The sequence below is a fragment of the Ambystoma mexicanum genome, chromosome 11, assembly GCF_040938575.1.
Source record: "Ambystoma mexicanum isolate Mex_15411 chromosome 11, UKY_AmexF1_1, whole genome shotgun sequence".
Lineage (NCBI taxonomy): Eukaryota > Metazoa > Chordata > Amphibia > Caudata > Ambystomatidae > Ambystoma > Ambystoma mexicanum.
Window position 1 is genome coordinate 1,401,013,874 of NC_090934.1, and position 16,561 is coordinate 1,401,030,434.

Below are 16,561 nucleotides of genomic sequence, written 5' to 3' on the forward strand. Positions count from 1 at the left end.
TGTGCAAAAAATATCATAGGTGGACAATTTAAGATACTACACAAATGAGAATCCTATAAGAAGAAACCTGATCGGTCTGCTAGGTTATCTCCTAGAAACCATGTCTAAATGTGTTTGATGTCACTCTAGAAGATATGATAGTGTGGACAGTAGACCCCACAATTATGCTGATCCTTGAGCTGTGTATGTAGTGCATAAAGGCCTACTGTGACATAGGGTACAGGTCTGTGGCTGCAGCGCCCACTGATTAAATGCAGTTATCTCCAGTTTTATAATATAAACCAGGAAAGATAGCCCCACTACGACAATGGTGGCAACATTCCAGAACCCAGCTAAAATGCAGACGGGAAACTCATCACTAACACTCTTGGGTTCTGGACAATGCACCCTCCGTTGTAACACCGACACTATTCAGTGTACACAGTCTGAAAACATTGACTCTGATCAGCAGGTGCACCAACTGAACACAGTGCAGGGCTTACAAGAGAGAGAGTTTGAAGAACCTTGACAACTCATAATGGACTTTCATCCTTGTGTCATCACAGGACAAGTCAACCAGTGGGTCCTGATTCCCTGCAACATCATTGTGACGCTCTTGAACATCAGGGTCTGCTTTCGACACCAAGATGTCAAAAGGTATTTATTTCTTCATGCTTTTGCCGGCCTGCTCAAGACCTTCCATGTGTTTTGGAGAGGGGGGTATAAAGAAAGAAAACATGGAACAGCACTGGTATTTGATTAACCCAGAGAGTGCCAGAACCTGCCTTAAGATGGTAGACAGGAAGGCAGTCTCACAATAAATAACCATGCGTGTCTCTGAAAGCCGCGTGGTCACCATCCCCACCACCCCAATGCTCCATCATCCATTCTCCAAAAATGACCCATGCCCTCTTCTCTAGAGAGATCATGCCACAGCAGTAGGTTAACAAAGGCCAGGAACTTGCAATGTTGCTTTCCAACTATTTTACATGGTCCAATGGGTTGGAAATTCTCAAACATATTACATCAGAGAAACACACAACATAGCCAGTGACTTAGAATGACAGATGCAGGACACCCCTGAAGAGAGAGCAGCTCACACATGTACTGAGACTGAGACTGCGACTCTCTCTTGTTATCCTCCTGCACACAAAAAGATTTAGAAGGTCCCACAAAAGAGTGTTGTTACTGGATTAGAGTGCAGGAGAATAACAAGAGAGAATCTGTTGGTAATTGCTTAGGTTCAATTAATCTTGGTTTTAGCTAGAAAACAATTTTTTCTCCTAGCACCGTGAATACATTGAAAGTTTAAAAGTTGTGAATAAGTTCTCAAGCAATTCTCGATTCGATTGTCTGATGTAGTTTTTGAATTCTGAGTGCACCTGAATGTTCGGTTTTGTTTGCAAGACTCCTAGCCCTAGCAGCACTGTTCACTCTCTGCTCTCCCCCACCCCCAAGTCCTGACAGGGGAGACCACGCGCAGATGAATGAGTGTGGCAATAGGGTGGGAGCTTATCCCCCTGTGAATCCGGCATGCGCTTTCATCTGCGGGAGACCACGCGCAGCTGAACGAGTGTGGCAATAGGGTGGGAGCTTATCCCCCTGTGAATCCGGCATGCGCTTTCATCTGCGGGAGACCACGCGCAGCTGAACGAGTGTGGCAATAGGGTGGGAGCTTATGTGAATCCTGCATGCGCTTTCATCTGCGGGAGACCACGCGCAGGTGAATGAGTGTGGCAATAGGGTGGGAGCTTATCCCCCTGTGAATCCGGCATGCGCTTTCATCTGCGGGAGACCACGCGCAGAAGAATGAGTGTGGCAATAGGGTGGGAGCTTATCCCCCTGTGAATCCGGCATGCGCTTTCATCTGCGGGAGACCACGCGCAGATGAACGAGTGTGGCAATAGGGTGGGAGCTTATCCCCCTGTGAATCCGGCATGCGCTTTCATCTGCGGGAGACCACGCGCAGATGAACGAGTGTGGCAATAGGGTGGGAGCTTATGTGAATCCTGCATGCGCTTTCATCTGCGGGAGACCACGCGCAGGTGAACGAGTGTGGCAATAGGGTGGGAGCTTATCCCCCTGTGAATCCGGCATGCACTTTCATCTGCGGGAGACCACGCGCAGATGAACGAGTGTGGCAATAGGGTGGGAGCTTATCCCCCTGTGAATCCGGCATGCACTTTCATCTGCGGGAGACCACGCGCAGATGAACGAGTGTGGCAATAGGGTGGGAGCTTATCCCCCTCTGAATCCGGCATGCACTTTCATCTGCGACAGTCCCTCCCTCAAGAGGCCACCTGGCCACATTCTTTTTTTTTTATTTTTTTTTTTATTTTGGATGGCTGATAAATCAACCTTTCAAAACGAAGTTTAAAACAAGATAGATACATCATTAAAAAACAAAGAAAAAGGAATTGTGTAAGATGAATAAAAGGAATTACATAGCATTTGCTTGACTAATAATTAGAGTAGAGCCCTCTGCACAGCTACTTTCAGTTAGCGAATCTAGTCCTGTAAATTAGCCTGCAATCACATGTTAAAATCAGATACAACCATACCACAATCAAGATATATATAGAGAGCCAAGTACTAACCCATTTCTTCCATTTCTTCCAATGGGCAAATTGGTTACTCACTTGAGTATGGGACATAATATTTTGTTTAGGAAATGGATAGTGGCTATTCTTATTGTTATCTTTGGAGTTGCGAACAGCTCATACCATAGCTCATCATTAGAGCGTCTTATGTAATGATGCCTTGTTAGTTTGTCAACCAAGCCCTTTCTCTGTGATTGTAATGCAGCACATTCTATCAATAGATGTTTCAATGTTTCTTCGACTTTTGCATCATTGCAGAATCGACAAAAAAGACAGTCTCTCTTAATAATACCCCTCCTTAGCAGAACTTGTTTCGTTGGCCATAGATTCAAACGAAATCGCAATATTTGATTTCTCAATTTATGGGAAGGACATTTTAATAGATAATCAGCAGTTCCTTGGAATTTTTTATGCCCAAACATAGCTCTATCAAAATCTTTTAGCTTCATACAGTTCTGTTGCGTTATGTGCCTATCTAAATGATACAATTTGGTTTTAGCTTTGGTAGGATTGGATAGTAATAGATCTAATGTGATATTAGCTTCTGTTAGATCCGACAAAACAGCCGCTCTCCAATTTAATGGGAATAAATGTTCTGACCGCAATAAGTAGTCTGCCAGAATTCTTAGCACACTATTGCTGGATAAGCCCATCACACATTTCCGAAATAAGCAGAATCTCTTCCAGGACACTTGTATGTTCACTGAGAGAATTCCCAACTCGAAACAAAGCAGTGCGTTTGGGCAAGAGTTTGGAAGATTCAGAACTTTCTTCCAGAACCTAGCCTCAATTTTGTTCCAATTACCAGCCTGTGGAGGTGACCAGGCTTCTGAACCATAGGTAACAATGGGGATTACTTTTTGTTGATAGAAGGTGAGAATGTGTTTGCACGAGAACTTACCATACTTATATTGCAAGACTCTCGCTTGCGAGATTAGAGTGGACAATTTACTCTCTATACCATCTCTTTGGGGTATATTAGTGGAGGAGTTGCTAAATATGACTCCTAAGTATTTGTATTCATTGACTATTTTCAACCTCTGTTTGTTCAAAAGCCAACAATACTGTTTCTTTGATCTAAGTCCAAGTCTCCCCAGTTCCATCACCTGTGTTTTCTCCAAATTTAAGGTCAAGTTGTTTTTGGCAACATACTGATCAAGTTTATCAAGCATATTTTCTAGGCCTCTCGGTGTTTGCGAGATAAGAACTAGATCATCTGCATACAGGAGCCATGCAATGACCTGGTTGCCAAGTTTCGGGGCGTCATTCACAACATTGTTGAATTCATTGCCAAGATCAAATATAAACAAATTAAACAATGTAGAGGCTAAGATGCAGCCTTGTTTTAGGCCGCGTTTGGTTGGTATTTCATCTGATAGCAGCCCTTCTAGATTCAATTTAACTTTCATTGAAGTGTTCGAATGAAGTAAATGAATCAAATGCACAAGTGAGGGTGGGCAGCCAAATTTCAGCAACTTCTCCAACAATAGGTTCCGATCTACCGAGTCAAAGGCCACTCGAAAGTCAACATACGCCAGATATATTGGTTGATTTCTTGTGGCGTATAACTCTTTGATTGCATTGAGGGTCGTTATATTGATGCTTGTGCCAAGACCTCGCACAAAACCAGTTTGAAATGGATCTCGCCGATTCTCTTCTGAAGCCCAATTGTCAAGGTCTCTTAAAACAATTCTGCTGAAAATCTTGCCAGGGGCGTCAAGAAGAGAAATCGGACGGTAACTGGCCGGATTTGTTCGGTCGCCTTTCTTATAAATTGGCACTGTGATGGCCTTGCACCACGACGAAGGAACTGCTTGTTTTGTTTGCAGGACCTGGAAGATAGCACAGAGAATAGATGCCCATAACTCCGGATTCTGTTTTAGGACATCATTTGATAAACCGTCAGGGCCAGGAGCTCTTGAAGAGCTAGCTTTGTTGATATAAAACAAAACATCTTCACGGTCAAAACTAATCTGAAAGGCTGAATTCAATATTTCTAGATTCAGCTTTGAGGTACTATTCGCCGGAAGAGCGTAGATACTAGTGAAGTAGGCGACCCAACTTTTTTCCGACACGCCATTAAGTTGTGCCGTTAACTGCGGAGCGCCTGCTCCATTATTTATCATTTTCCAGATCTGTGATGTATTTTTAGTTTGGACCATCTGTAACCATTTTTCCCCATCATGTTGGAACATATTAGCTTTGTGACCTCGAATCCAATTTCTATATTTGGTCTTCAATTTGCGTAGAGCCAGTTCACGATACTGTACCGGTAAGTTAGAAATCTGTCTTTTCTGTTTTCGGTATTGCCTCTTTCGATCTCTAATGGCCAAATCAAACATATGGATATGCTGCTGCCTGCTCTTGTTAGTTTCTGTGGTTGAAGCAGGGGCAAAGAGATGCATTTTATCATGATAATCAGCAACATCCATACCTCTTATCAGTCGCTGTTGGTCATTCGTTACACTGCGTGCAAATGTTTGCAGTGCATCGCTTGACCAATGAAGTCTGTTTCGTTGGGCGTTTATAGTTAGACCACTCAATTGATTTGGACTGGAGCGAAGTTCTTCCTTGGTTTGGATCACAAACTCAGCTCTCAAAATCCAATGATCACTCGCTAAGGTGGGAACTACCCTAAACTCAGAGATTTTCTCAAACAGCCTTCTATCAACATACATATAGTCAATTATAGCATTTTGAGCACCACAAGACCACGTGTATGATGGAGGGTTATCAGTTTCCACTGCCCCATTTAACATAATCAGGTCCCACGTAGTAATAAAAGTTCTCCACGGCGAAACCCGATCCAAACTCCTTTTCTTAGATGATGCCAGCAAATGCATATTCAAATCCCCGGCTAATATTACATGCGCAATGTCCGGGATAATTATATTGTCTTCCATTAATGTATTCAAATCATTAAGGAGAGTAGAGGTTGAAATTGCAATTGGGTTCCAATATATATTTATGACTAAAAATTTCAGCTTTTGGAACATAATTACTGAACATTGCAAATAGGAGTTTGGGTTGGGCCCCTCAGAGATAATAGCTATCGTGGACATATTAGAGATAGTCATCAACCCAGACATTGGTCTACCTTTCTGTCCCTTAATTGCTGGAACTAAATGGACATAATGATTGTTCCACGATAGAGGGACAGTAAACCAGGTTTCTTGCAAAAGGGCTAGATCACAACCTTTGAGATCACACTTAGCATTATTTAACAAATGTTTATATCCCCTCGTGTTCCAGCTCATGACTACCAATTTCTGACCTCGAACATCAGGGTCATCAGTTCCTAGTTATGCTTTCCCACAGCTGCATCCCCTACCTGAGGTATGCTCACCACTGATTACCTGACTAGCTGGTTCAGTGATAGCTTCCACCGGCTGGGATTCCTTAGTAGTTGGAATTAAATCAAAGCCCAAATCAAAAAATTCAGATCTAGCGGACCAAATGATATTGTAAATGATGCGAGAACTTAACCACATACAGGACACCGTTGGATCATTATCATCGGGGAACTCCACTTGTACTACATCACCTGAGGAGATATCCTCCAAGTTTGGAATATCTGCAAATATTTGCATGATGCTTCCTCTGTTCATTATGTATGTTGGAAAGGAACCCCCCCCGACAACTGAGGAACAGGGAAAACAATTGGGTAGGCTTTTTACTCTTGTGTGGTACCTTAACATCAGAATGATTCCGTTTACTAAGTGAATCTCTATTCTTGTAAGATTGGATCTCCTCCAATGGGGATTTAAACGTTACATTCTTAGAGATACATTCTTCATGAGATGGGTTTCCCACACCAGAGTGGCCACTCCTCATTGCCTTCAAGGAAGATTTAAGACTTTTTTGTTCCGTGGTCAAAGCAACTAAACAGTCTTTAATTGTGCATAGAATATTATTTTGTAGGTTGTCTTGCGCATCCACAATTGTTTTATTTATTAGTAGGTCATTCTTAGAGGACTTTACTTCCTGAATAGGGAGGGTCCTTTCGCCATTAGTGTTTTCAACATCCCCTAATTCAGGTTCCTCCAGTGATGGGTTAAAAGTCTGAGACAGAGGGTGAGTCACATATGGCTTAGGATGGTATTGACTCATATACTCATCCACAGCTTTCCTAAGGTCCTGCGTATTGACTGTGACATTGGGCATTGGGTTAGCTTTCACTCGCTTGTTCTTCGGTACAGGTGGCACTTGGGTTGGGGCCGTTACATTAGTAGATCCGCTCCCCAGCTCCTGCGCAACATGCACCAACTCATCTAGGGGAGCATAAGGGAGAGTCCTATGGTTGGGACCCTTGCCCTTGTTCAACATTCTTTGTCTTTCCTGAGATAGATTTTGATATTTTTTTGTGATAGCACTAGAAGCTAACATTGAGCATCTATTTGGTTTAGACAGGGATTTAAAGAATTGTTTCGTAGACCCACTCACAGCCGTTGTTTTGGACTTCTGATTTTTTGACTTCTTTGGATTTAACATTGATTGATTGGAGGGGCCCTTAGATTTTTTTGTAAATATCGTGTACGCCCCTTTTAACTGCTGTGTTTCTCTGATTTTTGAATCATCAACCATAGGAACCCTTGCCACCTCTTCCCTCAGTATCAACTGATCGGGTAAGGGATTCACCAGTGTCATCTCCACAGACTTCACAGACTTTCCTCCCTTCCCACCGTGAACAGATTTGATTATTTCAATTCTTGGGTCAGATTGTAGCCCCATTGGTACATTCATTGTCTCCCTAGCTGTCACTTCTCTTATAATGCCCTCAACAAAGGGCACAACAGTGTTAACACTTTGTATATTTCCCCCAACTGTAACTGGGTTCAGTTTGCCATTTAGCTGGTCATCAATGTTTTGGCAGGTTAATAACAACATACCCAGTTGTTTAGAAAAATGGGCTGCCTGATCAACATCAGCCTCTTGCTTTCGGGCCAAGGACAAACTAAATGCCTTCTGAGATCTCTGGAAGTTATCAACATTATCTTGTATTACATTGATTTTGGAGTCTAAAGTTTCAAAAAGTCTAGCTAAAGACATCAAAGCCATGTTCATTTTTTCCAGTGTTATAGGATCATCTTTTTTTAACACGAGATCCGGACTTATAATCAAGCTATTTCCATTTGGTCTCCTGGGAGTCGGCGGAATAAATGAGATCGAACTTTCAGATTCTGAAATGTCTCCAGCATTAAACAATGCTGGCGACTTGGAAAGATCAAAAGTGTCGTCCTTGGCCACAAAGCAAGAGTCCAATGACTCCAGCTCAATGATTACAGCATCTTTAGCAACACCAACATCCTGGCTTTCTATCGGAAGGGGAGCTGAGCTAACAACCCCTGAACGGGCATTTTGGAGTATCATTGAATCAGACAGTGAAATGTTACATGGCTGTTCTTCCACTTCCTTGTCACCATCTGTGACCTGTGTCACTTGTGAATTCACCACAGATTGCTGAGCAGAGCACGCCCCTACGTCATTATAAAGGGGCTGCGCTTCTATATTCGATACACTTAGATTGTTAAGTTCAGGCATTCTAGCTACAGAGCGTGATGTCCGACAACTGTTGAACCCAAAGTTCCTTAAGTCGCCCATGACGAAATCCAGTCGTGAGCTTCTCTTCTTTATTCGCTTGTCCCACGGTGCACTTTTGGCAGAGGGTCGTACCATTTTTGTAAACAACGCTGGACTGTCTCTTGAAGTGGACTCCATTAAGGCATGAACTCGTTCGGTGCAAGGCATGCCAGTACGAAGTGTAAACATCTTAGCACTGGGGTGCCTCTTTCCGGACGTCACAAGTTTTAATAGCACCTAAATACAATGTGCTTCCCTAAAATCCAACTGTAAAACAAAACACCAGCTTAAATAACCAGCACTAGCCGCGTTGCCGCGGCGAAGCGGCAAAGCGGGACTTAACGGGGCTTTACACGGGTGCGCGCGCGCGGTGCGCGCGATCCTGAGCTTATATAGCTCCACCCAGCCCTTGATGCAGCAAAGCCTAAATAAGAGAAAAGTATGTTATATAGTCTGTTTTTTGGCTATAATTTCTCCATATAGTGCACAGTTCACTCTTCCTTTCACCTGCTGGATCTTGTAGTGAGTACAGCAGCAAATCCTTTGTTGACCGTAAAAGCACTGGAGAAGCGTCCACGGCAAAGCGGGACTTAACGGGGCTTTACACGGGTGCGCGCGCGCGGTGCGCGCGATCCTGAGCTTATATAGCTCCACCCAGCCCTTGATGCAGCAAAGCCTGCTGGATCTTGTAGTGAGTACAGCAGCAAATCCTTTGTTGACCGTAAAAGCACTGGAGAAGCGTCCACGGCAAAGCGGGACTTAACGGGGCTTTACACGGGTACGGGTTCACAATAGCGAATCTGCATGCGCACAGCCACAAGGGCACACAGATTCACTTTTGTGAACCAGTGGAACATTACACATCAATGACCTTCATCCCAGAGGAGTTGACTAGCCCAAACCATTCAACTTTGGCCCCCTAAAACAACAATCTGGGATTTCCGGCTGATTGTAAAGTGATGATGCATTGGCCACCCCAAAGAAGGTAAGCAAATAAATAAAAATATAAAGGAATAAAGGGAAAAAGGGACGGAACCATCCTTCAACTCAACTCATCTTCCCAGCTTTTTCACCCAGAGATGCCATGCAACTTGCAGGGAAATGCCACTCGAGAACCATGAATGTACAGTTTTGTGCATTAGGCACTCTGCGTGCCGATCTGTGCGTGGCCGGGTCATATCCCTCCACTACCTGCACTAAAAACGCATTTTAGTTCTAAAGAAAATGGCGCCTGCCCTGAACCGTTCTTATCGTGGAACAATGGGGCCTGACCACACGTTTCGAATAACAGGAAGTATACTGACCACCAAGCATAGACCGCAATTTGGTAAAGCCATAATTTTAGATTCCATAGTTTCATGTACTTCAACACAGCTGGTGAAGATTCACTTTAACACATTTTTTTACATGGATGCAGAGGCAATAGACAATGCTGCATAGTGTTTAAGAGCAGCTGGAGTCTTCGGAAGTTGAAACTTATATTGGTTGACTAGCCCAAGGGGATTGCCTGCCCGATTTCTTTTGGGAAATCGGTGGTGGTGGTGGGGTTTCCTTATACATTTCGAGTACTAGGGTCAAGGGGTTAGAAGGGTAAGAGAACAGGGAATTTTCTTTTATTCACTGTGTACTGGAAATGGACCATCGGTTTTAGGTAGATTGGGGTTCCAAGATAGTGACAGAACTATTATCGCTTTCATCATTACTTTGTGTTACTGTAGGCATTCTCCAGACCATTAAAGAAGCTATTTGAGATTGAGCCAATCCATGCTGGCTTTTCCTGTTTGTGTTGCATGTGGTGATTGCACTGGCTTTGATCAGTAAGGGTTACATAGTTTGCACCTTTTCGTAAAGCGAACCATCGAGGGCAACTGTTCAGTACTGTCTCATGCACAATTCTTCATAAAAACATAAAAATCGTTCTTTCCAAATGCAAACGTTAGCAGGCACAGTACCTCAACGTGCTGCATTTGCAAAGAATGATGCTTTTGAATTTGGCGTCATGGAGTTTAGACGTGGCTACAATGTGAGCCACGTCCAAACGTCCCTCGTGCCAAATCAGCCGCGCCAGAAAGTCTCCTGTGCCAAATCAGCCTCTGCGGCGAAGTGCTTCTGCCGAACTTGCTCGTGGTGAAACGGCGGTGCCACAAGAGGGTGTACAGTGCGTAAACCTAAGCGTTTTATATAGATAGATAGATAGATAGATAGATAGATAGATAGATAGATAGATAGATAGATAGATAGATAGATAGATAAAAGGAAACAGTACATAAACCTGATGCTAGTGAAAACACACCAAACATTTACTGAAAATGACACACAAGCATATGCTGAGGCAATGATGAAAATAAGTGAAAAGGGCAGTAGAACAAACGAAGATGAGTGGTGGAGGAGTTGGAAGGCACTACCTAATGGTGAGCGTGACCCTGGATGAGCTTTCATCCGACTCTTATAGATATTGGATATCCTTGATATGGCATTAGTTTTATCCAACAATGTCCGAACTGTAACGATTATAACATTGAAGATAACAATATTATTTCTTACCAATCCTAGTTTACGTCTTCTCCAACTACCAACATTTACTCATAACTCTCCGACTTCTCCATTAACCATTCCATTACCTTGCAGGGAAATCGGTCATAAAGAGCTCTGGAACCAGTTCTCGCAGTGGCACAGGGATGGTTGGGTGGTTTGGGCAGGCCATGTGATCCTGTTCAATGGCATTAAGGACACAGTCCTCCACGTTGAAGTAGTGGGCCCCCTCGACTTTCCTACCCGTCTCCTCTTGGTCAGTGCTGCAAGATGAGCATATGTGGCAGGGGATGTACTGTTCCATCAATAACGTGCCATCACTTTCAGTGGCTGTAAGCGCTAAAAAGAAATATGTTCGTTAGTGAATTAGCCTAGATCCTCAATACAACAGAGCAGAACAAGAGCAATTGGAAAGACAGCTGTAAAAGTATGTTGTAGCATGAAATCTACATAGCTTTACGAAGTAGATCGCCCTCACTTTTTCTCTTTCCCTGCCTCTGCCTCTCGCTCTCCCTGTGTACACCTATTTGCTATGAATATATGTATACGTTATGATCACATTTTTGATAATGTAACAAAATGTAATAGACCAATATTCATGTTAAGAACAGAGAACATTACTCACAGCACAAATATAAGTATTAGAGCACATTAACAACAAGCAGGTATGATTCGTTTTGAAAGTGAAAAAAGGCACAACAGAGAATGTCTATCTTAAAAATGAGTACAAGGTAAACCAGCAAAGTAGCATCGATTAAACATGGATCTGTCGGTCACTACATTACAATGCAAGCAAGAGAAACAACAGGGTATTTATTAATATCAGTGATCTGCACTCATTTACTGCAACTATTTGTGACATAGACAAACATGGTCAAAAAATACATATGTCTACTGAAGCAATAGAACCCTCGGAGGGGGGGGGGGCATTACCGGAAGATCTCATGAGAGTGATAGGCGATAGTTAAAAGCCTGAGTGAAGGAAGGGCCTTAACTTAGTCCTGGGGCAGTACTCGACCGTTAATGCCCCCTCTCCGAGGGTTCAATTGCTGATAGTACCCCAGCACATTGTACCGGGGTATTAATAGGAATTTTTCTCAGCTTGAGAAAAAAAAGCAGAAATAAAATGCCCGCCAGGGATTGGGAAAAGGAACCACACGTAGTCCCTTTTCCTTTTCAAAGGCGGCCATTGAAAAAAAGGTAAACAAAGTGGCCGCCATGGAACGTGAGAAGGAACTACATGTAGTCCCTTCTCCCTTTCCATGGTGCCCGGGGAAGAAAGGGATGGAACTCTGGGACCCGCCCTCTGAACAGAGCACTCGGTTAAGTCTTACCCGGCCAGGTAATGACCCGGCGAGGGCCAATCCAATGGTTTGTAACAATCGGATTGCCCCTCACCAGCTAAAAAATATAATCTAGCAATTTATTAGTGAGCTGCGTTCAAGAACATACAAATGTATGTCGCATAAAATGCAAGGCTCTGATGGCACCATTAATCAGTGAGTTTAGGGTCTCCTTCAAGAGAGAGAGAAAGAGAGAGAAAAAGAGAGAGAGAAAAAGAGAGAGAGAGAGAGAGAGAGAGAGGTGTGTGTATGTGTTCTTTAAGTCACAGTTATGACTCTTGGTAGAAAGGACATCATCCTTCTGAGGTATTCAATAAAATAATGATCATGCCAAGCTATCATGGCACACATTAGTGATATGAAGAGGGAATAAAACGTATGGACCGGTTTATAATGTGCACAAATTCTGCCAATATACTCCTGTTAGAGGATAACTTATCACAGATTGCGGTCTACATGAACCAACCCCCTTTGCTAATGGGGAAACGAAGGACAGATCTCAATCTACGTCGTTGTGAACCACTGCCAGGGGTGGACTGGGACCTAAAAGAGGCCCTGGAAATAATTACTGGGGACCAAAAGAGGCCCTGGAAATAATTTTCAAAGTGGTCCCATATGACACATTTTCAGCAAGCTCAATGCTTTTCCTATGAGAAAATATGGAACTACCACACAAAAGAGGCCCAGGGTGCAGAGGCCCACCGGGAAAACTCCAGAGTTCCCTATAGGCCAGTCCACCCCTGACCACTGCCATGGGGCATTCCTTAGTCAGACGTACTAGGGGTGCTGTAATGAGGAGATTGCCCACTAGCAATTTGGGGAAATGAAATAACTTGGATTGTTTAGTTCACATGAAAAATTACCTCTGAATAAACATGCAGAACCAGAACGACTATATTGTCCTGATGGAAGATATGAGAGTTTCTGCCAGTCTTTTAATTTTTTACTTTTTATTTTTTTACTTCATGCCCCTTTCCTCTACCACAGCCAATAGAGAAGTTTAATTTCTTCTAAGAAAATGCGGATCTTCAAGTAGCAGATTTACAGGGTGGAGCAAGGCTGGAGGGCAGAATTGGTGGGCAGTATCTAATGTTTGACATTGGACAACCTGACATATGTTGCCTCATCTCACCTGCCTGTTGTGGGTTATGACACACTCTGGATTTAAACCCAAGGCAAGCCCCCTACTCCTCCACCGATTTGAACCTCACCCACCCAGCCCTATGCCAGTTAGGCTGGTTATCTATAAGACAGAGGGTAAAGTATAAACTCCTTCTCATCATCTTCAAAACTATTAATGGACTTCCCCCATCCTATCTATGGACCCACCTCACTCCCTACTCTCCCCCCTCGCTCCCTACAATCATCCTCAGCTCTCGTCCTTGCCACCTCTCGTGCCCCCACTTGTTTGCACTCTCTCCCTTAATATGGAATGATCTTCCTCTCCCTCTGTGCACTACTCCAACTCTATCCCCATTTACACCCAACCTCCTAGATCTCCTACTTTCTGAAGGACCACTTTCATTGCATTCTATGCCACCACAACTCCCTGTTCTCCTCTCCCTCTAGCTCTCTACAGCAACCCCGCAGCACTTATCCCCCATCCCATCATTCTAAACTTAGCACTTCCGCCTCTATGCCGTTCCTATACCATGCTCTCGTGTCCTCGTCCCTGGTTCATGTTTCTACCTCCCCTGCATCATCTGGTCTTATATCCACACCCTCTTAGCACTTACGCCTCTATGCCGTTCCTATACCATGCTCTGCTGTCCTCATCCCTGATTCATGTTTCTACCTCCTCTGCATCATCTGGTCTTATATCCACACCCTGTTAGCACTTGCGCCTCTATGCGTTCCTATACCATGCTCTGCTGTCCTCGTCCCTGGTTCATGGTTCTACCTCCCCTGCATCATCTGGTCTTATATCCACACCCTCTTAGCACGTTTCCCTCTATGTGTTCCTATACCATGCTCTGCTGTCCTCGCCCCTGGTTCATGTTTCTACCTCCCCTGCATCATCTGGTCTTACATCCACACCCTCTTAGCACCTCTGCCTCTTTGCGTTCCTATAACTTGCTCTGCTGTCCTCGTCCCTGGTTCATGTTTCTACCTCTGCTGCATCATCTGGTCTTATATCCACACCCTCTTATCAATTCCGCCTCTATGCCGTTCCTATACCATGCTCTGCTGTCCTCATCCCTGGTTCATGTTTCTACCTCCCCTGCATCATCTGGTCTTACATCCACACCCTCTGAGCACTTCCGCCTCTATGCCATTCCTATGGCATGCTCTGCTGTCCTCGCCCCTGGTTCATATTTCTACCACCCCTGCATCATCTGGTCTTATATCCACACCCTCTTAGCACTTCCACCTCTATTGATTCCTATACCATGCTCTGCTGTCCTCGCCCTTGGTTCGTGTTTCTAATTCCCATGCATCATCTGGTCTTATTTACACACCCTCTTAGCACTTCCGCTTCTATGCCGCTCCTATACCATGCTCTGCTGTCCTCGTCCCTGGTTCATGTTTCTACTCCTCTGCATCATCTGGACTTATATCCACATCCTCTTAGCACTTCCGCCTCTATGCGTTCCTTTACCATGTTGTGCTGTCATCCCTGGTTCATGTTTCTAACTCCCCTGCATCATCTGGTCTTATATCCACACCCTCTTAGCACGTTTGCCTCTATGCGTTCCTATACCATTCTCTGCTGTCCTCGCCCCTGGTTCATGTTTCTACCTCCCCTGCATCATCTGGTCTTATATGCACACCCTCTTAGCACTTCCAGCTCTATGCCGTGCCTATACCATGCTCTGCTGTCCTCGTCCCTGGTTCATGTTTCTACCTCCTCTGCATCATCTGTTCTTATATCTACACCCTTTTAGCACTTCCGCCTCTATGTGTTCCTATACCATGCTCTGTTGTCATCCCTGGTTCATGTTTCTACCTCCCCTGCATCATCTGGTTTTATAGCCACACCCTCTTAGCACTTCTGTCTCTATGCGTTCCTATACCATGCTGTGCTGTCATCCCTGGTTCATGTTTCTAACTCCCCTGCATCATCTGGTCTTATATCCACACCCTCTTAGGACTTCTGCCTCTATGCCACTTCTATTCAATGCTCTGCTGTCCTCGTCCCTGGTTCATGGTTCTACCTCCCCTGCATCATCTGGTCTTATATCCACACCCTCTTAGCACTTCCGCCTCTATGCCATTCCTATACCATGCTCTGCTGTCCTAGTCCCTGGTTCATGTTTCTACCTCCCTTGCATCATCTGGTCTTATATCCACACCCTCCTAGCACTTACGCCTCTATGCCGTTCCTATGGCATGCTCTGCTGTCCTTGCCCCTGGTTCATGTTTCTACGATCCCTGCATCATCTGGTCTTATTTCGACACCCTCTTAGCACTTGCGCCTCTATGCGTTCCTATACCATGCTGTGCTGTCCCCGTCCCTGGTTCATGTTTCCACCTCCCCTGCATCATTTGGTCTTATATCCACACCCTCTTAGCACTTCTTCCTCTTTGCGTTCCTATACCATGCTCTGCTGTCCTCATCCCCTGCATCATCTGGTCTTATATTCACACCCTCTTAGCACTTCCCCCTCTATGCGTTCCTATACCATGCTCTCCTTTCCTCGTCCCTGGTTGATGTTTCTACATCCCCAGCATCATCTGGTCTTATATTCCGACCCTCTTAGCACTTCCATCTCTATGCGTTACTATACCATGCTCTACTGTCCTCGCCCCTGGTTCATGTTTCTACCTCCCCTGCATCATCTGGTTTTATATGCACACCCTCTTAGCAGTTCCGCCTCTATGCCGCTCCTATACCATCCTCTGCTGTCCTCGTCCCTGGTTCATGTTTCTACTCCCCTGCATCATCTGGACTTATATCCACACCCTCTTAGCACTTCCGCCTCTATGCGTTCCTATACCATGCTGTGCTGTCCCCGTCCCTGGCTCATGTTTCCACCTCCCCTGCATCATCTGGTCTTATATCCACACCCTCTTAGCACTTCTGCCTCTTTGCGTTCCTATACCTTGCTCTGCTGTCCTCATCCCCTGCATCATCTGGTCTTATATTCACACCGTCTTAGCACTTCCACCTCTATGCGTTCCTATACCATGCTCTCCTTTCCTCGTCCCTGGTTCATGTTTCTACATCCCCAGCATCATCTGGTCTTATATTCAGACCCTCTTAGCACTTCCATCTCTATGCGTTACTATACCATGCTCTACTGTCCTCGCCCCTGGTTCATGTTTCTACCTCCCCTGCATCATCTGGTTTTATATGCACACCCTCTTTGCACTTCCGCCTCTATGCCGCTCCTATACCATCCTATGCTGTCTTCGTCCCTGGTTCATGTTTCTACTCCCCTGCATCATCTGGACTTATATCCACACCCTCTTAGCACTTCCGCCTCTATGCGTTCCTATACCATGCTGTGCTGTCATCCCTGGTTCATGTTTCTAACTCCCCTGCATCATCTGGTCTTATATCCACACCCTCTTAGCACGTTTGCC

General features: G+C 44.6%; 1 protein-coding gene across 3 annotated transcripts in view; it reads right to left on the reverse strand.

The window, feature by feature from the left end:
• LRRK1 (leucine rich repeat kinase 1) overlaps positions 1–16,561 on the reverse strand; it is a 1,071,210-nt gene that overhangs the window by 125,265 nt on the left and 929,384 nt on the right. For all 3 annotated transcript variants that reach the window (XM_069625026.1, XM_069625024.1, XM_069625025.1), the window contains exon 24: positions 10,781–11,030. In XM_069625026.1, the coding sequence (XP_069481127.1) occupies positions 10,781–11,030 (250 nt within the window). The remainder of the gene's footprint in view (positions 1–10,780; positions 11,031–16,561) is intronic.